Below are 22,628 nucleotides of genomic sequence, written 5' to 3' on the forward strand. Positions count from 1 at the left end.
ACTAATCTTGATCCTTTCCTGGCATGGTTTCCTCTGCTGGAAAGTTGAGCTGTTTGTAGTTCATTTCATCTTTAATTCAGTCTCTGTTCCTTTTACCAATGTGCAGTTTCCTGAATTACACTTTACTAACCAGTAACAGTGATGTGCTTTGTTATCCAAACTAATTACTTTATAATTCCATCACAAACTTCCTTTTGGGCATGTACAGGAAAGAGAAAGGAAAGCAAAGCCACTGATTTTTGTGGAATTCTAATACATGAGGAGGTGCAGAGATGGAGTATTCCCTCCCTTTGCCCCACATCCCCTGGCTGTAACTGTGCAAGTGGGATGGGATAACAGCTGTACCCGTGTGGGGCAGGGCTGGGAAGGCTGGCTGGTGGATTTGGAGACTGGCTGATGGATTTGGAGACTGGCTGATGGATTTGGAGACTGCCTGGCTGCCCCCACGTTTAGCCCAGAGCTGCCTTCACTCAAGGTGTTTTGGCTGCTGGTGCAAAATCATCTTGTTACCCATCCATTATCTTGTTACCCATCAAAGGCAGCTGGGCTGTGTGTGGAAAGGTTTCCATGGCTGCAGAGCCTTGCAAGCTTTTGCTTGCCATTTGGGAGTAACACCTTGGAAATCCATTCAGTGCCTGTGTTACCCTAATTAACAGGAGTCAAACAGGTGGTATCTGGCTTGGTTTGTTCTTGTGGCAGTTCTAGGCAGAATTGGTAAAGCAAATGGTGTGGTGAGTAAGCAGGAAGAGGAAGGCCCCTGCAAGCTGCTAAAGCTTTTCAGTCCCCTAAAACATCAAAGCTGGGGTTACATCACCAGGTTGGCCAGTGAAACTGGAGAACTCACCCCTTGGATTTGACAGTGTGGACAATTGAACAGTGGAGCAGCATACCTAGACAGGGTGGGATGTTTTGCCACCGCAGGCCTTGACTGAAGGCTCCCTCTCCAGGATGCTCAGTGGCACAGGCAGGAGCTGTGGGTGAGGAGAGGAATTAGTAGGTCAGGTTGTGCTGGGTGCTGGGCAGTGGCTCAGGCTGAGGGGAGGGGATGTGAAAGTGCAAAGTTGTAATTGCAAATTGAGTCACACATGAAATTATACTCAAGCTCTGATCTGGGGTGAATTTTTACAATGGCCTGTGTGAGTCTGGTCAGTATAAAATAACAGAGGGTGGCTGCAATTCAGAAGTAAGCCAGCTGCCTTTGAAATAGCAGTTTATTGTTTTGACTAGAGAGAGAGATTTCTAAGATCAGAAAATTAGAAAGAGCACTACAAGAACCCAGCTTGAAAGTTCCTCATTGTCCTTTTAAAGCTCTGTGGGTGTTGGGGACTTGGCTGCTTCCATGCTTTGAAAGGAGGCCACAGTCTTAGCAAAAAGTTGGTAGATCTTGGAGAACATTTTCTTTGGAACTTAAGCAGAAATTGTGAATCTCTCCCAACCCCAGCCTCAATGTTTCACTCTGAAATTGGAAGGAGGCTCCTCCAAAGTCTTCACCCTGGCAAATCCTCTATAAAAATTGTGCCTTTATTGCTCACTGGTGTGGGTCAAGCAGCAGCAATGCTGGGTGTTGATTGTCAGCTGTGACTGAACACCTTGTTTCCTTCTGCTCACTCCTACGCTGCCCTGTGCTGGCACAAGGAAGGTGGGGCAGACCCGTGGCCACTCTGTGCATCCTGGTAGGGCAGGCAGATGTCGGGCAGGGCAGGAAGAAGCAGGATACCAGAAATGCACTGGGTAGGAGTGTCTTCCCCAGGACACTTGTGCCTCCCAATGTGCTTGCCTCCCTTGCAGCTGCCACCCAGGAATGTGATGAGTTTCACAGCCAGTGACTGAACCAGCTCATGACTTTGGAAGGTGCAGATGGCAGGGAAGTAGAAAGCCAGAAGGAAAGTCAATCTGGGACACAGCAGAGAAGTTTCCCAGTTTGTTTGGGTCCTTGCTGAGTGATGGTTGAAGGAGTTGCACCTAAGTGTTTCTGGAAGTTGCTTTCAGCCTTCAGCAGCTTCATGAAAGCTGGAATAGCTCCTGAATGTGCTCCTCATGGCTCTTCCTGAAGCAGGAGAGAAGGGGATGACATGGAAGGAGTGGGTTAGCTGATGCTGTTTGTTTTAGACAAGAATTATCCAAGCAGTAAAGCAGGTGTAATTCCAAATGGTGTGGATTCTTGCTTCACCCATCTCTGCCCCTGGCAGCTGACAAAAGCAAGAAATCCCAACTTAGGGAGATTTCTATCTGCATTTGAGTGACTCTGTTTTCCAAACGTCACAGCTTGGTGAAGCTCTTGGCGACCTGTTCTCCCTCTGCCCCGTGAGGCATCTCTAGAGTTTGGGTGGCTAAAGATTGCTGCTGAGGGTGGAAATGTGAGCAGCCTTCTCCAAGGCCAGCACAGTTTGGCTGGAGCCAGTTCAGCCTGGCACTTACTATGGGAAGTTTCTATGGACACTTTGGGATGCTGGCGGCTCTCCAGGCTCACTGCAGACTGATCAGTCACGGGGCTGCTGCTTTCTAATTCAGATTTTATTGTCTCATGACTTTGGGGCTAGTCTTGTAACCAAGGCAGCTAAATATACTTTTAATTAGTGCTGGTTGAAGCATTGGAGTGAAATAGACACTGAAGGGTTACATCTTTAGTGTGCAATTCTTATTTATGTTAGGAGCTGCTTCACTTGTTTGGATCAAGTTTTTGGCTGTTATCACCCAGCATCACTGGAGGAACAGACTGGCAAAGTTTGACCTATCCTCTCTTCTTAGGTGGGGGTAGAAAAGGAAATGGCAGACAGTGAAATTATTTATCACAGCAGGCTCAAAACAGAAAAGCCCTGGCAGTTTTCTCTTGAGGAATACTCTGTGTTTGTGTGTTATCTCCTACTTTGGGCAATCTCTTTCTGTGTGTCAGTGATAACGCTTGAAAGATTTCCACTTTTCAGCCTTATCAAGCCAGAGGCTGGTAGGAGGCCATGTTGTCAAATGCCTAAATATCTTCATACCACAATATTTTAACATTTGAGTTGTTTCATTTATAAGACAATAAATTATGTGGTATTCACTTCAAGTCATAATTTACATTGACTCAGTATTTTTAAGAAACAGTTGCTAGAATTGCTTTCAAAATCTCAAGCATTTGAAGAAAATGGAAAAAAAATAGTATTATGATATAAAATAGCAGCATCAAATGCTATCATGCCTGATTGTGGAAACCTTTTAGAAATACTGACACTGTTTTGAGAATGAAAAATGAAACAAATTATGAAGCTAGTACCTGCTAGGGTTTAACGATCCTTTCCCAAATATCTGTGTTATTGTTTCATAGTTATTACGTGAGCTAGTTCTGATCAGCTGATATGAATCTGGTTTTCCTTCCAGTAAAGGGAGGAATCCTCTGAATAACACCCCCAGATGACTGATTCTCAGGAATCAGGACATCTTTTCCTCCTCCTTTGTGGGAAAGCAGGGAAATGCTTGAGTCCCTCAGGGATGGGTGCCTTACTCAGTGAACTGAATGCAAAAGGATCCTATTTTTGGTGATGTGCAGGTGACCAAGGGGCTGATGTTGAAGGAAACTTCCTGGATGGAGTTCCTGGTGAGGAGATGTTCATACAGTGAACAGGGACAGGAGTTTAGCTCAAGGGGTGACAGAGTGCAGGGAAAACCCAGTGTCATCTGCAATTCTGCTAAGCACCACCAGTTCCTCTCTTCCTTAAACAAGAAAACTGGTTTCCACTCTAACTTTGTGCAGGCTGATCGCTCATGGCACAATTTCTAAATAAATATCCTGCCCCTTGACTCAGGTAATTACAAAAGATGAAGTCATGCTGTGGGTACAGCATAGGAGCTAGAGTGATAACCTAGAACAGTTTCCCGTTGCTACAATGAGTGTATTTCCTCTAAGCTTTTGGTAATGTCTCAAATGGTTTTAGCCAACAGACTTAGCTTGTGCTTCTCCCCAAGTCTTAAACTTAAACTGAAGAACTTCAGCTCTGCTGAGGGCACATCTCTAACTGTGCTTGGGAGGAGCTCTGGTGAGGAGCAAACTGCAGCCACAGTGTGGCTTTGTGCTCCCCCGGCCTCCCACCACTTCCTTTTCCTATCTTAATTTTGCTATTGAAAAATTGATGAAGAACCAGGTGCACTGGTGAAACTGCTCCCTTGGGGCCATCTCTGCCTGCCTACTGACAGGACAGAGGAGAAAAATAGATTTCCATAGAGGCAGAGCTGTGCCTTTCCACAGAGCCATTCCTCTGACTCCCAGCCCTGCCTCTCGGCCGGATTGCAGGGGCTGCTCTGCTCTGTGCCTGCCCTGGCCACTGGACTGTGCTGATTTCCAGTGACAGAGCACCACTGAGCTGAAAGATCCCTCCAGCTGCCTCAGAACATCACAGAGTGATTGTCTGAGGGAAATGTTTACTGGCTCTCAGTTTAGATTTATGAGTGCACCCAGGTAGATGTGGTGGTTCACACAGTTCACTGCCCGTGCAAGTCTGCCAGCAAGTTGATTTTACTGCAAGTTTGGAGGAAAAGGTGTGATGCTGAGCAAGACCTGTTTTACACACATCTCTGTGGGGGTAATAAACCATTGGAATGATGATCACATGGCTGGAAGCTTGTGCCTACTGAACCTGTAGCAAATAATTGTTGCTTGAACTCAATGCTTTCATGCACCATTGGGGCTGCAGTTGAATATAACCTGTGGTGCATAGTTAAGCATGAGCAGGCTGATGACCAGCATATAAAACATATATTGGTAAACACTGAGCACCTTCTTATATACTCAGGATTCTTGGCATTCCCTAGTCTTAAAATGGAAACGCAAATATAGTGGTAACTCTGACTACTGTGAGCAGGAAATGCCAGTACTTAAATTGCTCCTGCTGCATAAGTCTTATTTATTGCTTCCTTTTTGAAAATTATTCTGGTTTTGCATGTGCTCTAATTTTGAAGCTTTTCCTGAATGGCTTTGAAGTATTTTGAAAGTTCTCCAGATCTTTTAAAACTTCAAAGATTGGTAATATTTTCTTTCTATCCTATGTAAGGGATACAGTAGAATGGGGCATATAGTGGAAATGGCAATTAAAAAAAAACCAAAAAACAACACATTAGGAAGCCAGACCTTTTCTTTAATATTCTTTAAACCATTCAGAGAACATGTGCTTTTGCTAGAGAGAAAAGTCTGTGAATGCTGTGAAAAGTGTTTTACAAGCCATGTTTCCTCAGGATACAAAGAAGGCAGCAAGAGGAGGAAGCAGAAGCAGAGAGAGGAACTGAAGAAGAAGAAGTCAACCAAAGCGAGTTACTAAAATGGACTTCTCTGCTATGCCAATACCTTTAAAATAATGACAACAACTTCATGTACCTTCGAGCACACCTCTTTTTTGTGTATATTTTTTGATTGTTCACACTGCTACCAAGGAAGTGACTCATGTTTAAAACTGTACTAAAATTGCACTATGTTATTCCTTTTAGTTTCACGGAGTGGCTTTCTTGCCCGTTCAGGTTGGGGAATTCAGACGAGGCAGGTCGTGGTTAGACTGTGTCATGTTGGAAGATTGGAAAGAGTTACAGAATTTCTTACCTCTTCCTTCCCTTGGACTAAGGCAACTCTAGTCTAGTGTTTGTTATTTGTCTTGTAGGATATAAAAGGCAAATACCTGCTTGTTTGGTCACTGGCGTCAAATCAGGCCTGTTGAAAGAAGAGTCCTGTTCACTCATGTTGTTGGGAGTGGGACTGAGACATGAGCTCTTATAGGGTAATTTATGTAAGATTAATAAGTGACTTTTATGGTTGGGTTTTTGGGTTTTTTTCCCCCAGGCTGGGCAGTTCTCTCCCTAATAAAATGTTCCCTCATATTAAATTGCATCTTGAAGTTATATTTTCTGATTTTAAGTAATGATGGTCTCCTGTAAGCACTCCTACTGATTTCTTTAGTCTTAGTTGACTCCTGATGAATCATTTAGTGAAATCATTCCTTGTTTTAAAAGTTTATTTTCAGAACCTAGAGACAAATGATCCAAGTGCTACTTTAAAACTGCTCTTTGTTTCTCCTGAGTAGGTTTTAGATAACAAACGTATTTTCAGCATCCGTTTTTGATTTTATCAACTTGTTCTGCAAAGAACTTATACCTTTATGTATGAAAGCATTTTGCATCAGTTTTATTGCAGGACTATTTCATTTTTTGGCTTGAAAAGATGTCTTAGATTTAAAAGAAATACATATTTCCTGGCAAGATGACTTCCTTGCTTCCCATACTCGTCTCATGTGCATGACACGTTGCTTCTCTTAACCTTTTAGTGTGTACAGAGCCCCTCTGTTGTTGCCTTAAGCATTCACCTGCATGTTTCTTGTCAGTGTGTTGTCTCCTTTTTTAACCTCCAGGTAGGAGTTAGCAGCTTATGGTTTTGTTTTGTTTCTTTTGTCTTCCTCTTGCCAATATGTTGTTGATGTAACAGCCTTAAACCTGGCAATATTGAAAGTCCACAGTTCCTGGAGAAACTCACTCATCCTAATGTTTCAAAGATGCAGGAATGCACATAATGATGGTGTAAGAGAGGAGCTAAACAGAAAAGCTAAAGTCTGCATTCTGGCATGGTTTGATATAACAAATTCTGGTGTCTCTGGTATCTGAATGGTTTAGCTTCAGTTACCCAATGTAACCCTCTGCAGGCACCATATAACACACAATAACCATTTGTGAACTCTCTTAAGGTCTGTAAATTATGGTTAAAATTAAATAAGGACTGAGTACTGGTTTTCTGTCACTTAAGTACCACTTTTTTTTTTTTTTTTTTTCTTTTTTGTGCAGTGTTACTAATATTTAAAAATAAAGAAAATCTGCCTTTATGCTTTGTCCTCTTGCACTGTGCTGTAGACTGGCATCAGTTGTCTGGTTCACTCCCATTAAAGTTCAGGCTGTAAGCGTAGGGGGACAGTCCTCATTCACACAACGCCCACAAGCATTCCAGGTAATTCCTTTTGTTAAATCCATGAGCAAGTCAATACAGTCCCTGTGTCAAATGGCTGATACTGGAAAATGAGGGTTCATTCTGGCTGGAAACATCACTATGAGGAGTGTGTGTATACTTCAAGCAGAGCTTGCACATTTGCCATGCAAGGAATATTCATCCTGGATAATGCACAACATTGAACTGCATCCTGGTTAGGTTGCTTTCCATATTCCAGGAGAAATGCCCCCATACAGATGTTAGTTTAAAGCTGTTATTGCTCATTTTTTGTTGGGGACACAGTGCATGCTCTGGAAAAGCAGCAGAGGTGGAGGAAGGGAGAGGTGACACCAGCACAGGGCTGGTCTCCCCAGGGCTGTCCCTGTGCTGGGAGCAGCCTCACGTAATGGGACAGAGTGGCTCCAGATCAGGAATGTGCCTTGAAGAGTTAGAGCAGACAGGGGTTTGGTGCATAAATATTTCCCTGACTCAATCCCTGTGTCAGGCTCGATGGAGGCAGGCACAGCATTAATTAGGAGAGCTGCAGGCAGGCTCTGAATTAGTGAGGAAAAGCCTGTCTCAACAGAGGCATCCTCACCCCACTGGAAGGGTGCTGCCCTGCTCACAGGTGGCCTCCTACAGCCCTGGGAGAAACTCCTGGGAAACAGAGTCCCCAGAGGAGGGAAGCACGGGCGTCATCTCTCCCATAACTACCCAGAATCTGTCCGAGCTTGCCTGGAAATTAAGAGATGTGAGCCCATGGCCATTGAGCCTTATTCCTCCTTTCTCAGCCCAATTATTTCCGGATTTTAGCTGAAGGGGAGCTGTTCAAGTGTAGCGTGTCTGTAGCACTGTGTTCATGGCTGTGCTGCTTCCAGGTCAGCCTGGAGCTGTGCTGTGTCTGTAGGAGCAGGCACATGGTTCAGTGTCCCAGTGCATCCATCTGCCACAGCTGAAGGCTGCCTGATGATGTGGACACTTAAATATGTGTCAGGGTAGGAAAAAATGCAGGTGGGTGTGAGACACCACAACTGATAACAGATGATGCTGGCCCAAGAATGGCTGTGAATAAATGTATTGTGAAAGTTGGGAAATGATTCCTGCCCATCCCACAGTATTTCTGTGGAAGAGCTGAGAACAGAAACAGAGCTAGTTTAAATACAGAGCCTGATGTGATGTATAAGATGAATTGCAAAATGATTCTTTATGGAGCAGATACCAAGACCTGAAATATATCCATAAGAAAATACATTTACTAGGGTAGATAACAGTTGAGTAACAGGAGAGATACACAGAAAGGTGTTCCTTAAAAAGATAACACTGGAAAAGCCCCAGTTTTGCAATGGAAGGGGACACAATTGCAAACAAATAGATAAATGTTCCTGCTCTTCACTTGGAAGCTGCCACTGTGAAAATGGTTTAAATTCAGTTGTTTTTCCACACCTTTCAGAGATGTTCACTGTCTACTCTTTGAACCAAGATTTGGCAAGACTTTGACCTGAAATAAATGCTCTCAGAGTGTGTAGGTGTCAGAACGATAAAAAAGTATTTTTCAAGTTTTCAGCTACTCCGTGCTGGTGCCACCTTCACGAGCAGCTTGCAGACCTGTACATCCTGCTCCTAGAGGTAACACAAAGCTCTGTTTCCATCTGTCGGCTTGGCTGCATTTACAGAGACTTCACTTTTCCCCAATTTTCAAACTACCTCATGAGCCTTTGTATGTATTTCTTGAAATAACACACTGAAAAGGTGATGAGTCAAATATCTAGAAAATGTGCAATAATCATCAGGTAAGCATGTTTTCCCAACCACATTTGAAATGTGTGACCTGTACCCACTTGCTCTTCAGGAATGTTCCCCACCATGTGCCACCAAACTGGTGCCTATCAAGTGGTGGGATTAGCTTGTTACTATATCAAATGTCATTGTTTTATTCTACCTGTGAAGAATTCTATTAATTTCCATTTTTCCCCTATTGTTTTGTGTGCTAGTTGCACAGGATTCCCTGGATGCACAGGTTAGTCCTTCCTGCATTTCAGAACCTGGTTATCTTGTACAGTTCTCATTTATGTCCAAACTGAGCTTACATTTTAGGGCTCTCTCACGTTTCCTTGCCCACAGAACACCTTGCTGCTCTGTAACTCACACATTGATGGGAGGGTGGGGGTGGCACATTTGCCCATGATTAGCTATATTTAATTCTCTTCTTTCCAAGGGGGAAGTTGTTCTTAAGAGATTTTTTACCACTCATTGCAAAATTTTTCTCATTGCTACCTGTTGCACTAAAAACTCTAGGCAAGGGAACTTTTCTCCCCGTTGATGAGAATTAAGAGGGCACTTAGAGCCACATACAGTAAAAGTTCATCTTTGGAGCTATGATCGACTGACCTGCCCTGTGTCAGCACACTTTGTCTCTTCACAAGCTCTTGTAGCCAAAAAGGATTAGGTGGGGCGTTAGGAAGTGTCAGATTTGTTATGTACCTTGTTGGTGCCCTCTTAGCCACCAGCTGTTAACTCCTGACAGTGGGTGAAGCATTTACAAAGTGGCTGAGCTGACATGAGATGACATTTCCAAGCATGGGGCAGGTTCTGCTCTCACCATGACAAAAAGAGACTGACCATGCCATTTGGCATATCCTGAACTAAAGTTTCAAGTATCCCAGACTTGACATAGGCAGGATCCTGCCTCTTCCTGAAGGCCTCATGTTGTCACTGCAAAACCAGCCCAAAAAGTAAGAAGTGAGTGTGAGAGGGAGATTACAACACTTGTGCTGATAATGAGTCTGAATGCTTTGATTTCAGGGAAACGCCTCAATACCTGCCTGGAAGCAATCATGGATTTTCTAGGATGTCTTCAAGGAGGGAAAGGGACCTCACTGCAGTGGTTGGATGTCTGATTGCATCTCTTCAGTGTCTGTTTCCATTGGCACACACATGCACCTTTCTACTGAAACAGCAGATGTCATTTTTTCCATCCCTTGTTTGGGTAGTGCTCATCCTTTGGTCAATGCTGAGCAATTTGCTTGTTCTTTAGGCTGCTGGTGGTTGAAATTTAATGAAGTCTTCTATGGCAGATGGTTTTTTTTTACATTATTTCAGTGTTAGAGATTACAGCTAGGAAAATTAACTTAAAAACCAAAGCTTACTTCCAGGCTTTTGAGATGAAAACCGAGATGGCAAAATCATGGATCACACCAAAGCTTTTATGCACATACACCCCTCAAATGTAATGGGGTTAAACCTATAAAATATGTGTTTCTGCCTGATTTTTTGAGTTCAGATGTGGGGCATTTTTGGACAGTTCAATATGTTTAGATGAGCAGTGCTGTTGCATATTGCCAGGTCAGACCAGGAGAGGGTTTGCAGCCTCTGTAACAGACTGCACACTCAGAGCCAAGGAGGGGAAGGAGCACTGAGGAGAGGTTTTGAAGCACTAAAAAAACAGTTCCCACACTTCCTGGAAGGGACATTCACCACAGGTGGTTGGCTTGATCCTGGCAGCAGACACAAGCTCCAACCTGCCATGCTGTGACAGCGCGGGTTTCACGCTGCGGGACGCCAGGGGAGGAGGTGCCCGCGCTGGAGCCTTCCCCGGGCTGTGAGTCACCCTTTGTGCCCATGAAAAGGATCTGTCTGTCAGCTGCCTGGCCCACTGTCCTGTCTTTGATAGTGACTAATGGTGGCTGCCTAGGGGAAAGCACACGAACAGGCTGAGCGTGTTATACCTCACCAAAGTGTTTTCCCAGCCGTGGCACTTTGCGGGTCAGAGGCTCCTGGATCCAGAAATGGCCTTTTTGTTAACCAGTATTTTTTTCCCCCATTGACTTGTCAACCTAGAAAGCTGCTCAATACTCATTGTCCTGTGACAAGGCACTCCTCATGTGACTCCACTGGGTAATGAGATAGGTGCTGTGCTTTAAAATTCTCTCCTGCATCTTCCTTTGGCTTCCTCCCCTCCTCCATCCCTTCATGGGAAGAGCCACTGCCCACCACCTGTCCTCACTCACCTTTTCCATGGCACTCGTGATTTTACACTCATGCCAGCCTTTGGTTAACTCTTTTATGGCTCAAGAGGTTCAGCACATTGAGCCATTCCTTGCAGAAAGCATTTCCTGCCTTTGGTCACCCTCTCAGAAAGGGGAAAGATGGTTAAACAGTGGCTCAGCTCCATAAATTGTGCTGACCATCTGGACAAGCATGAGTAGCATGCTATCAGCTTGCTAATACTCCACTGACAGGAAGAGAAGTGGGCCATGCACAGCCTGGGATGCAGGAAGGGCAGAGCTGGGGCCAGGCTCTGCTGCCCTCAGTCTCACCAGGCTCTCACAGGCTCTGGGTGCGAATGCATGAGCTCATGGCAGTGATGGTATCTCCAGAGCCTGGTCCCAACACACCTTCCCTCCCCCTCAGCTGGAATCACGTCATGGGACATTCCTTGGCAGCATTTGGGATGTGCTCCTCCTGGCTCAGGCTCAGCTCCTGCCTCCACTCATTGCTCCTCCAAGCGTTCGCTGTCTGTGCCTCTGCCTGGCCAGCACCCAGGCTGGGGTCTGTGGCCACTGCCAGGCTGCCTGCTCCCACACAAAGCTGGCACTGCCTGAGGGATCCCTGCCAGCCAGGGAGATGGCTGCAGTGACCTTGGGAAGGCACTGTGCTCCTGGAGTGACACATCCCTGCAGGCAGTGCTGGGAGTCCTGGGTGGTGCCACACCACGTGTCCCCGATTTCTGCAGCACTGCCCGTGGCAATGCAATGGCTTTTGCACTGCCAACCCCTTCTTGTTCAATATGTAGAAGGTATTTCCTTCCTTCCAAGCAATCTGGGCTGTGAGTTTCCCTGTTCCCATCAGCATATTTTGTGCAGGGACAGCTGTGTGCAAGCGTTCACTTACTGGGTTTTTGGGTCATCCACGTCATCTGGGAAATCTTAAATGTCTGGGGAAATAGTTATGAGGAAACGTCAGGGAAGGAACACCCAGAGAGATGGGAGGGCACAGGACAGCAAACAGTGATAGCTAAAGCGCAAAAGCAAAACCAGCTCATTGAGCTGAGCCCCCAAAAGGTTGTGTCAGGACCTGTCAAAGCCCAGAGTGTGTCTGGCTCTGCAGCTCTGGGTCAGATCCAGGTCTGCTGTAAATGCAATTTTGCTCAATATGTTTTTGCCCTGAGTGCAGACACAGACTCAGGTGATGGGTGACCACTGCCTGCTGTGCCTCTGCTGCAGCAGACAGCCCTGCTGGGATGTACAGGGAGGAGGTTTTTGGGTGCACCTGAGCCCCTGTTTTTCTCAGCAGGATTCAGGTTTGGTGGTGGCATTTTCTTTAATCAGTAAAATTACTTCCCTTGGAACCACAGATTTTTCTATCATGGTTTCTTAGGAAAACATTATTCTGCTCATGTAATGCAAGTCTGAGGTTGCATGATGAGATGGATGTGATAGAACACGATGGTAATGAGTCACCTCATATCATGTTTTATTGTGATGTGTCAGCTGAGAAAGGCAGAGAGCTATAGGTGTTTCCACTAGCCCAATTATGAAACCACTGGTTCATGCAGGAATTAGTAAGTTTTTCCTAGGTTAGTTGAGCAGATAGGTTTTGGTCTGTCATTTAACAATGTGGTTAAGTTGCTAACAATGAGCTGCCTCAGAATCTATTTTCCACCCAGAAAAGTCTCTTGCTAGAAAGGGTTACATGTGCTCAGAAACTCCAATCATCAGGATGGGACTCTCTCGTGGCAGAGGGGAAAGGTTCTGAGATGGCCTTTATTTTAGGAGTACCTTCTGCTGGCACTGACTAGAAGGGGGTGATGCTGCCATCACCTGTTGCTGCAGAGAAGTGAGACTATGAAGGTACCATTTGGAAAGCCAGGAGGTTACAGAACAGGCCCCGGTTCTTCTCAGTTTAATCCAGACAGGGACAGACACCTGCACCCAGGCAGAAGTGCCCCAGGTAGGCTTTGCATTTCTGTCCCTGTGTGGTCATTCACAAGGACAAAGGACATTCCTGCAGGACATTGCAGAAGTCTGAGTATGAATCATGCCTGTGGAATGTGGATGATGGCAGTGGTGCAAACCAGTGGGTCTTGGTCCCTTTCCACCACTGGTCTGGTGAGACCTTCAGCCAGGTGCTTGGCTTCCAGCTGAAATGGCCATAGATTTGCCAAGGCTGCACAAACAAACAGCCCCTCAGTCAGGCAGTCTGGAAGTATCTGGTCATAGTGGAAAAGCAATTTTTGGTAGAAGTTTAGGTAAATGTCAAGATTAATGAACGTACACTGATATGTATGCTCAGTTTTTCTTGTTGTGCTATTTGTTTTGACTACAAGTGGACTCAGTGGAGGGGCCCTGGAGTTTCCAGCCCCCCATGCAGGGGACAGATTTGGGATAAGCATGGGTTATCCCTTCCCTCCCAGAGCCCTGTGCCTTGTCCTGCCCACGGCTCTTCTGCAGTCCCCTCCCTTCAGCCCTGTGTCTTTTTGCTGCAGAAAAAGTCAATTCAGTGAAATGCTCTGGGGCTTTTGCTGTGTCAATAAACAGAGGCCAGGGCAGGACCTTTCCCTTCATTTTTGTACTGTGGTTTGAACTGCTCTTCTCTAAGTGCTGGTCTCACACCATTAACCCCTTACAGCCCTGGTTTGAGGAGAAGGTTTCCTAGTGGGGTCATAAATGCTTCAGAGGAGGGATCCAGGGATGGAAATTGAATAATGGAAATGTTAACAGGCCTTTCATTACACACCTGATACATCATTACTTAATTTCTTTGCTTTTGTCTCCTGTTTTTATAGGGTATTTTTTCCTCACAGTCAATAGCATTCATCCTACTCAGTGAATGGTCTTGATACTGTTTTTATGGCATGAAAATTACTGTTGCTTTGACTGGCTCCTATTACCAGGTGACACTTCTTGGCAGAAAACAATGAATCTTCCTATTATTTGGAAAATAAATGTGATTTATGGGAGCATCAATTGATAGTGGTCTGTGTTTTGCCATCAGTGTGCTTGCTTTCCTGAAATAAGGCTTTTACCTTTGGAGCATGAAGGCTGTTTGTCTAGTGCTGCAGAGCAGTTATATGTTTTTTTTAACCTCAGCTTTCATTAAAAATGTTTTAAAATATGTTTTAAACAGATGTTTAAGGAAAACATCTGTTATCATTTTAAGGGCTTGGTGCCTGTGCAGGGAGCAGTTGTGTAGGTGTGGAGTTGAGCAGGGTGGCAGGGAAGGACTGCCAGTGTTGTGGATGCTGGAAATGGTGGAAGGAGGAGGGGAAAGGGGAAAGCTGACCTGGGAGCTGCTGTCACTTCCCTTCATCATGGCAGAGATGATGGTCAGCACTGAGGATTTATTACTAAAATCCCACAGTACTGATAACAAAAATGGGCCAATGTAACTGTAGGGAGGGAGAACCTCTTCCCTAAGAGCTGCGCAAGACATTACCCAGAAATGTCTGAGGAGATCAGTGAGGCTGTTTCTGTTTTTTGTTTCATTCTTGCTCCTTTTCAGCAATCTCTGCTGCCAGCTGGTTGGCCTTGGCTGTCCTGGGCCAGCTCTCCCCCAGCCAGAGCAGAAGTGGGCCCTCTCCTTGCTAATGCCAATGCTGAAAATGTCTTGTGCTTCTTGAAGGACAAACAAATAAAGGTCTCACCTATTTGGGAACACTTTTAACCTTTCATAGGGCAAATGAACTAAGAAATCACCTGCATCAGTCTGGATTTTTTAAAAATTAAAAATAGCCATGGTGTGGTGGGTTGACCCTGGCTGGATGCCAGGCATGCACCAAAGCCACTCTGTCCCATCCCTCCACTGGACAGGAGAGAGAAAATACAAGGAAGGGTTCAGGAGTTGAGATAAGGACAGGGAGAGATCACACACAGATTAACAGCCAGGCAGAACAGGCTTGACTTGAGGACGTTAATTGAATTTACGCATCAGAATTAGAGCAGGATAATGAGAAGTCAAATAAATCTTAAAAACACCTGGTCTCCTCCCTCCCTTAATGCCCTCCCCTCCTCCACTCCTTCTTCCTGGGCTCTCCCCCCTGCCAACTCTCAGGAGTTGGGGAATGGGGTTACAGTCCCTTCATCCACATGGTTTCTGCTGCTGCTCAGGGAGAGAGGTCCTTCCCCTGCTCCATTGTGGGGTCTCTCCCAAGGGAGACACTTTTCCACAAACTGCTTCAGCTCTGGGGTCACTCTTCCATGGGGTCATTCCTTCAGGCACAGCCTGCACCAGTGTGGGTCCCCCACAAGGTCACAAGTCCTGCCAGGAGCCTGGTCCAGCAGGGGCCTTCCATGGGCTCATAGCCTTCTTTCCAGGCATGGGTCTCCCCTGGACCCTGCACCCCCTGAATCCCCATGGGCCGCAGGGCCCATCCTCACCATGGCCTCACCAGGGCTAAATCCCTGTGGGATGCAGGGGCTGTGCTCACCATGGCCTCACCATGGCTCAATCCCCATGGGCTGCAGGGGCCATGCTCACCATGGCCTCACCATGGCTCAATCCCCATGGGCTGCAGGGGCTGCGCTCACCATGGCCTCACCATGGCTCAATCCCCATGGGCTGCAGGGGCTGCGCTCACCATGGCCTCACCATGGCTCAATCCCCATGGGCTGCAGGGGCTGCGCTCACCATGGCCTCACCATGGCTCAATCCCCATGGGCTGCAGGGGCCATGCTCACCATGGCCTCACCAGGCCTAAATCCCCATGGGCTGCAGGGGCTGCGCTCACCATGGCCTCACCATGGCTCAATCCCCAAGGGCTACAGGGGCTGTGCTCACCATGGCCTCACCATGGCTAAATCCCCATGAGCTGCAGGGGCTGTGCTCACCATGGCCTCACCAGGGCTGCACAGGAACCTCCATTGGTGCCTGGAGCACCTCCTGCCCCTCCTTTTCCAGCGACCTTGGTGTCTGCAGAGTTGTTCTTACATATTCTCACCCCACTCTTCTCGGGGCACAATTACATCTGCCCAGTAACTCTTTTTTCTCTTCTAGAATATGCTATCCCAGAGGCATTGCTATGATTCCTAACTGGAATTCCAGCCTTGGCCAGTGGCATGTCCATCCTGGAACCATGGGGCATTGGCTCTGCTGGACCCAGGAGAAGCTTCTTAGAGAAGCCCTTCCTGTAGGGTGGGAATTTTCACCTTACAGGAATCAACAAATCAGTCAACAACTTCTGTCCTACAATGCATAAGGGGAAAATTTTTTACTAGTTTTTTACCTGCAAAAAATTTTTTTTGCAAAATTACTGGTAAAAAAGCTCCACATCCAAAGAGGTTTCACCTGCACATTTGTAAGGAAAGGCTCAAAACTGAACATACACCTAATACTGCTGCACAAAGGACTAATGACACAGGCACCGAATTATTTCTCTATACACAACTGAGCTGCTCAGAAAAACAGTTAAGATATTTTCATTAAGGTATTTTGACAAAGATGAATGCTTCTAGAGGAAGCAGGTACATCACACAGGAAGAGTTGGACCATTAATTTTAAAAAACCAATTTTATGTCAGGTCAAGTTGTATTTTGGATTGGTTTTACTACACCTTCCTGCCAGCCTGCTTGCTCTGCTTTGGGGCCAGTTTCTGCTCAAGCTGAAGTGAATACCTTAAAGTTGTTTCTTTCTTCACAGAAATAAATATTCAAGTATACACATCCACATGTGTATGGACCTTAAGCATCTTTTGGGATGTTTTTATCTACTTTTATTAGGCCAAGAAGATGGATACTGTCCTAGCAGCTAGGGAGCTGAAGCAAACTGGAATTGCCTTTATCAATTTTAAAGCAATGGAATCGGCAGTTTTCTGAATATCTTTGGGCAGAGCTTTTATTTTTCAGGCCTCTGAGTTTATGTTCAGGCAGTGCCAAACATTGGAGGGATCTAAGCCTGATCTGGGATTTCTCAGTGGAACTCCTTTGTTTTGTGGTCTTTGTTTATGGTTTTATGGTCAAGAGGAGAATATGATGATAATCTGATTTGCTACATTACATGGGACCATGTAATTTCACTTAATGATGCCTGCATTTAAGTTATGATCTCATGAGTGTATTTCATAGGGAAACACCCATCCACAACTGGAATACTCATCTCTTTTAAGCATCATCCCATACAGAAGGCACTTCAGTTCACTCAGTGCCTCAAACAGCAGCTTCTACACATCTGCCTGTCTGGCTGCAGGGTCTTTGCACAGGTAGGAGCATCTCTGGCCAGGACTAAATGCAGGGGTTGTCCTGAGTTAGCTACAAGGAATGGGTTTTAGTGGGGGAAATGGCATAAATACAGCTTCCAGGGTAGCTATAATTACACAGACTTTGATAAACATAATTACACTGTTGTTAAGGGGATTTTGGTGTATTTTATTTCTTCCACTTGCAAGAGCTGGATAAGAGATAGAGAGCTGTCAAAGGGAGTGCACAGTTTTGTTTCCTTATCTGAAATTAGAGCCCCAGGACACAGCTGTATTCTTACACTTTGAAGATTAATTTAAAATAAATACCATGCTTTTTATATCAGACCCTTGCCTTCTGTCTGGGATTTCTGTCACGTGGATGCATTTTCTGCAGGTGCAGCTTTTCCCACTTTGCTGCCCCTTTTTGGAGGGGATGTATTTGTGTGCGGACTTGTGTGCTCACCTGGTGCAGGACTCAGCACTGTGTGTTTAACACTGCATTTCTAGTGATAAAGACCTTTACTGGAATAATGACATGTGAGCTTATAGAGGTGTTAAACATTAATTATACCAACACAGATTCTGGAATTACTTAAGGCTTCATGCATGTAACATCAAGTGTTGTTATGTGCATCATTACCCTGAATTTCACTCTTAAGGGATATTTTATTTTGATCAGAAAATAGAGAAACGAAGTAACAGAAATACCATGTTGCAACCTCAGAATCCAGTCATAATTTGATGACATTATCAGGATGTATCCTCATAAAAGATCCCCAAAAGGTCTTCCTATTTAAATTAAACCTTGTGGAGTGCACAATGCTTTTCTGAATGGAGCTAACCATTCCTTAATTTAGTCCTGCCAGCTGCTGTGCTATTTGCACTAATATATGCTGATATTCAGTGAATTAAATCTTGATGCATCATTCCAAGTGCAGTGGGGAAGAAATCCCATCCCATCAAGGCCCTTTACCCTAAATCAGCCTTCACCAGCTGATTTTTATGGCCCCAAATGTGGAGCACTTTGCTGTGATGAGTGAACTCCAACCCCACAGTAACCCCCAAATCCTGACACCATTTATGAGCCTGTAAGGAGCTTTGCTCCACAAAGCTTGAAGTACTCCAGTCAGGTTCCTAACTTCATAAATAAAGCCGAGGTCTGCCTTCCCCCTGGGAAGAGGTTGCTTGTTCCTGACTCTTGTCAAAAGGAAACTGATACTGAAACAGCTTTTTGGCATCAGCCAAGTGCTTTCTGCTTTGTAAGCTGCTACCTCAACCTCCCTTTTGATACAGCTGAATTTCCCAGCATATTAGCCTCATTTATCAGCGTTGTTAAAAAAAAAGTGTTTCTTTCTTTTGAGTCTTTCTGGTTTTCTGCAATTCCTGAGCATTTGGGGTTGCTGAGCATATTATTTTGGGAGAACCATTTTTTTTTTCTGGAGGAATTTGCCCGTATAGATATGAAAATGAAACCTGAGGCAGGAAGTGGCTTAATGTGTGATGCATGGCCTCATTACAAACAGAACCCTGTCCTTTACAAGGTGGGGTTCAGGGTTAGGAGACTGGGACTCAGAGGATTTTCATGCAGTTCCTGACTCTGCTCCTGATTTCTTGAGCCAATCTTAGAGTGGTTTCCAGTCGGCCTCTCTGTTCCCCCTGTAAATTTATTGCACTTCATTCAGTGCATTTAGCTCATTAATTTTTCAGTCCAGGAAACCAAAAATGCTGCTTCACAAGGCAAACAGACAGGGAAACAATGTGGAATAATACACAATAAATAGCCTTGTTTCAGCTTATAAAGATGAAATTAAGCTCTGTAGGGTATTTCTCCTTAGAGCCAACATTGAGACAGCACATTTCTCCCTTTCCCTGAAATCACACACCAGAGAGGGAGATGGGTGAGGTCTGCTAAGTGCCCTGCTCCACCCTCTGCCCATGGCTCTCCTGGCATCCCCTCTCATTCTGAGTAATTGTATTTGCAGTGCAAGTATTTGTACAGCCACAGTCACATCCGAGGGCTTTCCCAGAGATAAAGGGCTCTATTTCACTTCCATCCCCAGCTATCTGCAATAGAATGTAATTAATTTATCCCTTGTTTGTCAAGAGAAAACAAAACTGAGCAGCTGAAATGGTATTTGGAGGAGCAGCACATTCCTGCCCTTTGGCATGATTGAGCCTGTAGCTCTTTGTCCAGCTGTCCCTGTGCCATGATGTCCACCACTCTGGGATGTGACACGGAGCAGTGCTACAGGAAAACACCATCTTTGTAGGATTTATAGGAAAATTTCAGCACATCCATTACCAATTAAGTTATTAAACTCCTTCAGTTGTTTATCTTCTGTATTTGTGACCTGCCCTTTTGTAGGCACACGCATTTTGGGGGCAAGGGTTAGTGCAGAGGCAAAGTACCCACCTGTCTTCTGGCTCTTCCTCAGCCCCGCCCCAGCATGATGAGTCCCACTGGAGTGAAACAAAGCTTGGGACTCTCCTCTCTTAAGGGTTTAAATACATTTTCCTGCTTATTAGACAAATGTAATGGAACTCTAACTATCCAAGCCAACTAGTGTGGTAAAAAGACGCTGCAAAATCTCAAGAATCCAGGGCAAAAGGAGGAATGTTTAAAAAGACCCTTAAAGCAGCTATCTTTAATGGAATTAGATATCTTAGCTAAATAAATAAGAAGCTATTGCTTGTAAAAAACCTCAAAACCTCAGTGATTTCCCTTGAGGTAAAATCAGTAGAGCAAAAGAAGGAAAAAAAATGGACTAAAAAAAAAATTCCTCACCATAAACCCCAAAGGGACTTGTCAGCTCTGCAGCAGAAATTGGAGAGACTACTCAAGCAAGAAGAGGATTAGGCTATCTCCTATCAAAGCACCCAGGGACTGGATTTTTACAGCAACTTAAACAGAAAGTGGAGTTTTGGGTTTGGATTTTTTTATCATTTCCAGCTGTTGCAAAGACTGGAGGAAAAAAAATACATAGTATTACCCCTAAAGTGATGTCTTTCCAGCAGGACCGGTGCCTGTGTCGTCCTTCCAGGTCCACTTTAACCATTTTAAAAGTGCTTTGCACAGTGACCAAAGGCAGTGTGAAACATCTGACATCTTTGGGTAAATCTCTTAGGACCCACATCCCATGCTGCTGAACACCAGAGTGAGCTGGCCTGGCTGTGAGGACAGGACACAGTTGGTGACAAAGGCTCCCAGATGCTGTTTCAGCAGGAGAACTGGAAGCAGCCACAAATCCTTCCTCCTAATCCTCTCTGACCTGGGCTCCTGATCCCAGACACATCAGTGTTCAGCTATTTGAACCTGCTCAGGCTTCCACAGACACCAGGCATGGCCTGAGCAGAGCCCTCTGGCTCAGCTCTGCTGGGAGAACATGACCTGAGCTCTGTGCAGAGCCCCAGGCTCAACCCCGGGCACCTCCCTGTCCCACAGACACCATCACTGCTTTACAGCAGCAGAAATTGGGCAAATTATCACTGCAGTGATAGAAATCATTCCTTATTGAAAGTCAGCACTTTTTCACTAAGCCCTCAGTTTGAGACTGTGCCTGTGCTCACGTGTGTCCTTGGGTCCAAGCACTGAGGGGAGGGCATTGGTTACATTGCTGCTCTGCACTCCTGCTCTGGCACAAATCCCCGCCTTGCTCTGGTCCTCTCCTTCTTCACAAGGTGCTTCCAGGGACCATCTCCTCTAGGCTCAGCCCAGCTCCAGCCCTCTCTTCTTCATCTCTGCAACTTCTCAGGCTGGGCTTGGTGGCACCTTCCAGGGACACAGAGAAGTTGGTGCATCCCTTGTCTTTCTTGTTGTATGGCTTCTGCTGTCATTGGACAGTGAGCTGTGCCAGGGCTGTGTTACTGAGCATCTTCACCTGCCCATCTTCAGACCTGTGTGTTCAGTGACTGGTCCTTCACTGTCCCTCTGTGAGTCAGTCCTTTAATCAGTTTTCCCCCAAAGAGTGAACAGATAGGGTTTTAATTTGTAGTCTACTGGGCTTTCAACTTGCTCTTCTCAAAGTTATTAATTCCAGGACAAACACAATTTTCTCTCTCTCTTTTTCAGCCCAGATTCTGGTGCTGTTGAGGTAATGTGTCTCTGTCTGTCTAGCTTTATATAACTGTCTCCCTTTCTCTTTCTTTTTTCCTTTTTTTTTTTTTTAATTTTCTTTGCCACTTTATCAACAGCTGGAGAAAAACCTGTTATCTCCTTCCTACGGGCAGGGCAAGAAAGAGATAAAAAAGTAATTCCAAAGCCAAAGCTCAAAGTCTACCTGCCTAGCCTTCAGCCACCAACCCTCCTTGGCTAAATCTGACAGTGTCCAAAGCCTGGGGCCTCACCAGGTTCTCCTTGGAGATTTCCTTTAACACTCTTGTGTTAAAGAAAACTGTGTGTTCTGCATTCACACAGCCACCAAGTCTGGGCAGCAGCCTGAGCTCCTGCTGGGGGTCACCACCAAGGTGCTCCGTGCCCATTCTCACCCTCAGAGCCAGCCCTGAAAAGGCCCCATGCCTGAAGGGGGTCTGGATTTATGCTCAGGGGGTGAAACCTCCTGCTGGGGTGGAGTAGCTGCAAGTTCACCTCCCTCAGCTGCCTGAAGGTTTCAGCAGCATCATCTGCTGCCCACAAGGCTCTGCAGCTGTAGGGAGAAGAGTAACTGGGTATACCTCAGACAGCAATTCCAGGATTTCATAAATGTGGGAAATCTTGACCTTAACATCTGGCATCAGTGGAGTCCTCTCCATAGGAGACCTTCATATGGAAGTTGTGGTTTTAGTCCCTTCCCCTATAACACTTTGTGAGGACAGTTTACCTTATCCTGATGCCATTCCTTAAGGTGTTTGATTTGCAACAGTGCTTTTTAGGCATTGGAGTGCTCAAGTTCTGCTTATAAATCTAAGTAACTCGTCCAAGTTAAAATAGGAATTTATTCTGAAGCTATCAATCCGGTTTGAATTTACATCACTTCTTTTTAACCTCAAGACTTGTAGAAACAATTGCCTCAGGATATGAATATTATGTTATCAAATAATTTTGAAGGATGCTATTGGTCTAGATAGGGCTGGATTGAGGCAAACTGTATCAAAGAATCCATTGCTCATTGCTCAATATGTGATTACAATAGATTCCATATCTTTACAAGTTTACATGTTTAGCTCCAGGCATTTTATTATGACTGGCACTAATGATAACCTTTCAAAATAAACATATCTGTATTGTTCCATATTGTTATTAAAGTGATTCTAACCCCTACTACTCCTAGTTTTCCTGTTTTAAAAATTCTTCTACCTGGGATTTTGCAGACCACTACTGTCATTCTTGAATTATTTCAGATTAATAATTTTGATGCCAGGGAAATATTTTACTGGTAACTCCCTCCCTCCCTGGAAAACCCATTCATATTTTAAAATCTTAGAAGGAAACCAGAAATTTGCAAGTTCCTAGCTGTCATTTGCTCATTATAGCCTACTTTTGGAGTGTTGCCAGAAACTCTCACCAGTCTGATGGTGATGTATATG

At 45.2% G+C, this 22,628-nt stretch overlaps 1 protein-coding gene across 2 annotated transcripts in view; it reads left to right on the forward strand.

Annotated features, from left to right (window-relative positions):
- The window catches only part of DNAJB6 (DnaJ heat shock protein family (Hsp40) member B6), a 58,161-nt gene extending 52,315 nt beyond the window's left edge, over window positions 1-5,846 (forward strand). The window contains exon 10 of one of the 2 annotated variants that reach the window (XM_063182897.1): window positions 5,209-5,846. In XM_063182897.1, the coding sequence (XP_063038967.1) occupies window positions 5,209-5,291 (83 nt within the window). In that variant the 3' untranslated portion in view covers window positions 5,292-5,846. The remainder of the gene's footprint in view (window positions 1-5,208) is intronic. The other variant, XM_063182964.1, reaches the window with a different exon arrangement.
- Window positions 5,847-22,628: the final 16,782 nt, after the last annotated feature.

This window comes from Melospiza melodia, chromosome 1 (genome assembly GCF_035770615.1).
Source record: "Melospiza melodia melodia isolate bMelMel2 chromosome 1, bMelMel2.pri, whole genome shotgun sequence".
Taxonomy (NCBI): Eukaryota; Metazoa; Chordata; class Aves; order Passeriformes; family Passerellidae; genus Melospiza; species Melospiza melodia.